General features: G+C 47.6%; 1 protein-coding gene across 11 annotated transcripts in view; it reads right to left on the bottom strand.

Annotated features, from left to right (window-relative positions):
* The window catches only part of LOC135089017 (trafficking kinesin-binding protein milt-like), a 188756-nt gene that overhangs the window by 35514 nt on the left and 148242 nt on the right, over window positions 1–5000 (bottom strand). The window contains exon 2 of one of the 11 annotated variants that reach the window (XM_063984159.1): window positions 4019–5000. This exon is cut by the window's right edge and continues 372 nt beyond it. The exons of the other annotated variants lie outside the window; for them this stretch is intronic. Coding sequence (XP_063840229.1) covers window positions 4019–4520 — 502 coding nt within the window. The 5' untranslated portion in view covers window positions 4521–5000. The remainder of the gene's footprint in view (window positions 1–4018) is intronic. 11 annotated transcript variants of the gene reach the window in all.

Genomic DNA, 5000 nt, shown 5'->3' with positions numbered 1-5000 from the left:
ATTTATGTATGTATGTGTGAATGTATGTATGTATGACTCGGCTAAACCTGACACACAGACGCCAAGAAAAAAATAAATAAATGCTGAAAAGTTTTCCTAGAGGCTGGAGAGGAGGAGGAGGAGGAGGAGGAGGAGGAGGAGGAGGAGGAGGAGGAGGAAAAAGCAAACAGGTAAGAGGAAAGGAGGGTAAGGAAGGTAGGAAAGGATAAGTGTGTGTGTGGAGAGAGAGAGAGAGAGAGAGAGAGAGAGAGAGAGAGAGAGAGAGAGAGAGAGAGAGAGAGAGAGAGAGAGAGAGAGAGAGAGAGAGAGAGAGAGAGAGAGAGGTAAGGAGGAGAGAAGGAATGGTGTTTTCTATTTGCTTCATGTCATGGTTGATTCTTCTTCTTCTTCTTCTTCTTCTTCTTCTTCTTCTTCTTCTTCTTCTTCTTCCTCCTCCTCCTCCTCCTCCTCCTCTTCAGCAAGCAGGATACGGACGAAGGCGAAGGAAATTAATGACGAGGGCTTGCTGACGTGTGTGTGTGTGTGTGTGTGTGTGTGTGTGTGTGTGTGTGTGTGTGTGTGTGTGTGTGTGTGTGTCCATCCGGTTTATACATCCACTTCATTCACATTGTCTTCCTTTCACTCTATTCTTATCCTCCTCCTCCTTCTCTTCTTCTTCTTCTTTTTCTTTTTCTCTTACTCCTCCTCTTCTGTTCCTTTTTCTTCTTTCTCATCCTACTTATCCATTTTTCTTCATTTCCTTCTAATTCTTCTCCCTCCTCCTCCATTTCTTTTCCTTCTTCCTCCTCGTCCCTCATTTATCACCTTCCTCCTCGTCTCTTTATCATCTTCCTCCTCTTCTTTGTTTACCATCTACATTTGTCCATCCATATATGCCCAGGTCTCTCTCTCTCTCTCTCTCTCTCTCTCTCTCTCTCTCTCTCTCTCTCTCTCTCTCTCTCTCTCTCTCTCTCTCTCTCTCTCTCTTTCTCTTGCTGCTCACACTGAAGGAAGAGGCAAAAAGGGCATTAAGGACACATACTTATCAATAACTCCGTCAGGTGGTTCCTCTCAAGGCCTCCTCTCTCTTCCTTCTCCTCTTCCTCTTCTTCTTCATCGTTATCTACATTATTTTCCTTCTTTTCTAAATTCTTGAACGTTCTTTCTTATTTATCTTCTCGTTTTCTGTTTCTTCCTGCTTTACTTCCCTACCTTGTCCTTCTTCTTCTCTTCCTCCTCTTCTTCTTCATCGTCATCTCTATCTTATACCTGTTCTTATTGTTACTTTCTTCCTTCTTCTCCTCGTCCTCCTCGTCCTCCTCCTCCTCCTCATTTGTCATTATCCCCCTTCCCATTATCCTATACTTTCTTCCTTTACCTCTCTCCCTCCTCCTCCTCCTCCTTTTGATGCTGTTGTTGTTGTTCTTCTTCAGTAACAGCCACGCAAAAGAACCGAGACATCTCCTACACAATGTCCTTCCTTTGTGTCCCTTTGTGTTCCTTGTGACCAACCAACCAGACAGGGTATATACAGCCTCTCTCTCTCTCTCTCTCTCTCTCTCTCTCTCTCTCTCTCTCTCATGACGCCCACAGAATACTCATGTCCTATTCATGTCCCCGTCAGGAAGGTCTCAGGACAAAGGTTGGTGGTGTCATCGTGTGGCGAGGCAAGGTGCAGATAAGTGGCAGGTAAGAACTACAGGTACCTATTTTTTTTAAGGTTAGGTCAGATGAGATAGAAAGATAAAGAAGATAGAAAAAAAGATATTGAGGTGAGAGAGAGAGAGAGAGAGAGAGAGAGAGAGAGAGAGAGAGAGAGAGAGAGAGAGAGAGAGAGAGAGAGAGAGAGAATCATCATGAAAATGCAATATGCTTTTAGACAAGATTTCTCTCTCTCTCTCTCTCTCTCTCTCTCTCTCTCTCTCTCTCTCTCTCTCTCTCTCTCTCTCTCTCGTCTCCATATTCCCAATTTTCTTCCACTTATGCATCATTTTCTTCCACCTCCTCCACCATCTCTCTTTTATCTCCTTCCTATTTCTTCTCCCTTCCCCTCCTTCCCATCTCTTCCTCCTCCTCCTCCTTCCCATCTCTTCCTCCCCCTCCTCCTCCTCTCCTATAACCGTCAAAATATTACACTTCTGGTGTCGAATTATCATTAATAAGATCAGAACCCATGTTAATGAGCCAACCAATAAAAAGACGAGCTGCCAGTGACGTCAACAGCGCAAAGATCCACGAGCCAATCGGGGGACGCGAAGGAAATGACGTCACGCGTGAATCGACCAATGAGGAGCGAGAGCCTTCAAAAAACAAAGGACGGAGGAAAAGCGTCATTGGGTACGAATTTTGGATTTTTTTGTTTTATTTATTTTTTCTTGATTTTTCTTCATGGGTTTGTCAGTTTAATATTTTTTTTATTTGTATTTGTTTATCTTATTTATTTTTTTTATTTTGATTTATGTCAAGTTTTGTTCATATTTTACTGTTTAAAAAAATCTGTGACTCGAGTTTTTCATTTTTATTTACTTATCGATTCAATTTATTTATTTATTTTAGTTACTGACACAAATACATGAATTTTCTCTAGCTTCTATCATTTTACTGCTCATATTTTCTCTACCTTTTGAAAACTTGACTTGAATTTTTCTATTTCCTTTTCTCTTCATAAATAAATAAATAAATAAATAAATAAATAAATAAATAAATAAATAAATAAATATATATATATATATATATATATATATATATATATATATATATATATATATATATATATATATATATATATATATATATATATATATTTCTGGAACGATTTCTCCAGAAATTTGTGGACTTAGAGTTTTTTGCACTCAGCTTCTCCGGAAATCTGGGAGTTTTGCCTTATCTCCAGAAATCTGAATCTACCAAGTACTCGTACTTTTCAATTTGACACACGAATGAAGAAAAAAGAAAAAGAAAATGTATTCTGTACCTTTTCTTATCGGTTACTGGGGAAGTAGATAAGAACGGAGGAGGAGGAGGAGGAGGAGGAGGAGGAGGAGGAGGAGGAGGAGGAGGAGGAGGAGGAGGAGGAGGAGGAGGAGGAGGAGAAGGAGAAGGAGAAGGAGGAGGAGGAAGAGGAGGAAGAGGAGGAGGAGTAAAAAGCCCAAAAGCAAACCTCTTGCAGAATATAAAGAACCAGAATAAGTGGACAAAAATGGAGGAAGGAATGAAGGAGAGAACGAGGAAAGGAAGGAAGGAAGGGAAGAAAGAAGAAAAGAAGGATAGAAGAAAAGAACGAAGAGAGAGGCTTGTAAGAGACGATATAAGGACAGAATATCGAGGAGGAGGAGGAGGAGGAGGAGGAGGAGGAGGAGGAGGAGGAGGAGGTGAGAATTTAGGGCTTTAACCGCAGATAAGAGACGAATAACCTAACCCTTTCACCCCCTTCCCTTCCCCCCATTCTTCCATTAGCCAGTGAAAGGTTGGAAGCAGGGAAGAGAGAATGAGAACATAGTGACCTCCTTCCCATCTTCCGTACGCTCCCCTTACATATTCCCTCCATTTTCCTTCCATCTTCTTCCCTCTTCCCCTTTCCCTCCCCTTCCCAACTTGTTTTTCTCATTACTTTTCTTCCTTATTCCTTATTTCTTCCCCATGTCTTTCTTCTCTTTTTTTTTTCTCTCTCTCTCTCTCCACACATACGTATAATGCAGGTGTTCAGTACTAAGAGAGTTATAGTGAATGTGAAAAATGCAGTGATGCCAAGAAGAGCAGGAGGAAGCCAGGCGAGACAGGCAAGACGGCGAGCATTAATGCAGGACCGCGGCCAGCACAGATTGGCGATGAGGCGAGATTGGCACCAGGAAGGAAGAGCAAAAAACACACACACACCACTGCGCTGCGCATCCCAAGTATCACACTACCGCCAGGCCAACCAACTCTCCCTCTATACAAGGCTGCGGCGCCGCCCTGCTCCTCGGCGGCCTGGCGGGACTGTCTACCTGACCCATCCCCAATAATGCTAACGGGGTGAAGGAGGCGCATGACGGCTTACCTTCGTCGATGAGGTCCTCGCCGTCGTCACTGACGGTGTAGGTGGAGGAGCGAGACAAGGAGGAAGCTACGTCATCGTCCGTGTCGCAGCCCACGCCCGAGTCACACATGGACTCCTGCCGCCCGCCCGCCCTGCGCCCCTGGATATCCAGCACGGCGGCGTTCCACGCCACGAGGTCTTCTCCCTCCGCCTCAGTCACCGTAGTGGGTCCTGGCGTGACGTGGACTTCGCTGGGGCGTGGCGGGTCATGAGTGCCGGGCGTGTTCCTGTGGGCGGTGAACTGTGTCACGGTGTCCACCATATGCACGAGGCGCCGCGAGTGGTTGGTGACGCGGGACACGAGGGCGGACTGGCGGGTGAGGAGGGAGGCGAACAGCTGCCGCTTGAAGGGGCTGAGGCGCGCCACGGAGGGCGGCGCCACCACCTCCTCGCACTCCGGCGGGGAGGCGGCGCCGGCCACCGTGGATATGAAAAGGCTGTCCACAGAGTCCCTGCGGCACATGGTGAAGGACGGCGAGGATTTGTACCGGGAGGCGTCGCTGCCTGAAGGAGGAGACGTGGCCAGCAACTCCACGGACGGACCGCGGCTCAGCGTTGTGTCTGAGGCAGGGGTCAGCGTGCCCGAGGACTCCAGCAGGTATGAGGACGGCGGGCTGGCGGCGGCGTCCTTGTGTAAGAAGGGCGAGGCGACACACGGCGACGCCGGGGGTGTTGTCTCTGGTGCAGGGGGGCGAGCAGGGTAGGGGAATCAGGGGCGGCCAGCCTGAGGGTGGCGGGGCTGGTGTCTGGGATGGTGTCCAGGATCTTGCCGGAGCGGCCATCCATGCCCAGGGCCCCGGGGGGCGGCACCTCCACCTCGGGCCTCGGGGGAGCCAAGTCCTCCAGGCTGAGCCAAGTCTGGTTCTTCCTGAGCATCACCTTGGACTCCGCCATCAGCTCCGGGCACGCCTTGTGGTGCCGCCCGTGGGAGGAGGACCGCCGG

This window comes from Scylla paramamosain, chromosome 32 (assembly GCF_035594125.1).
Source record: "Scylla paramamosain isolate STU-SP2022 chromosome 32, ASM3559412v1, whole genome shotgun sequence".
Lineage (NCBI taxonomy): Eukaryota > Metazoa > Arthropoda > Malacostraca > Decapoda > Portunidae > Scylla > Scylla paramamosain.
Note: the sequence above shows the minus strand (reverse complement) of the source record. Positions and strands in the feature narration are given on the sequence as shown.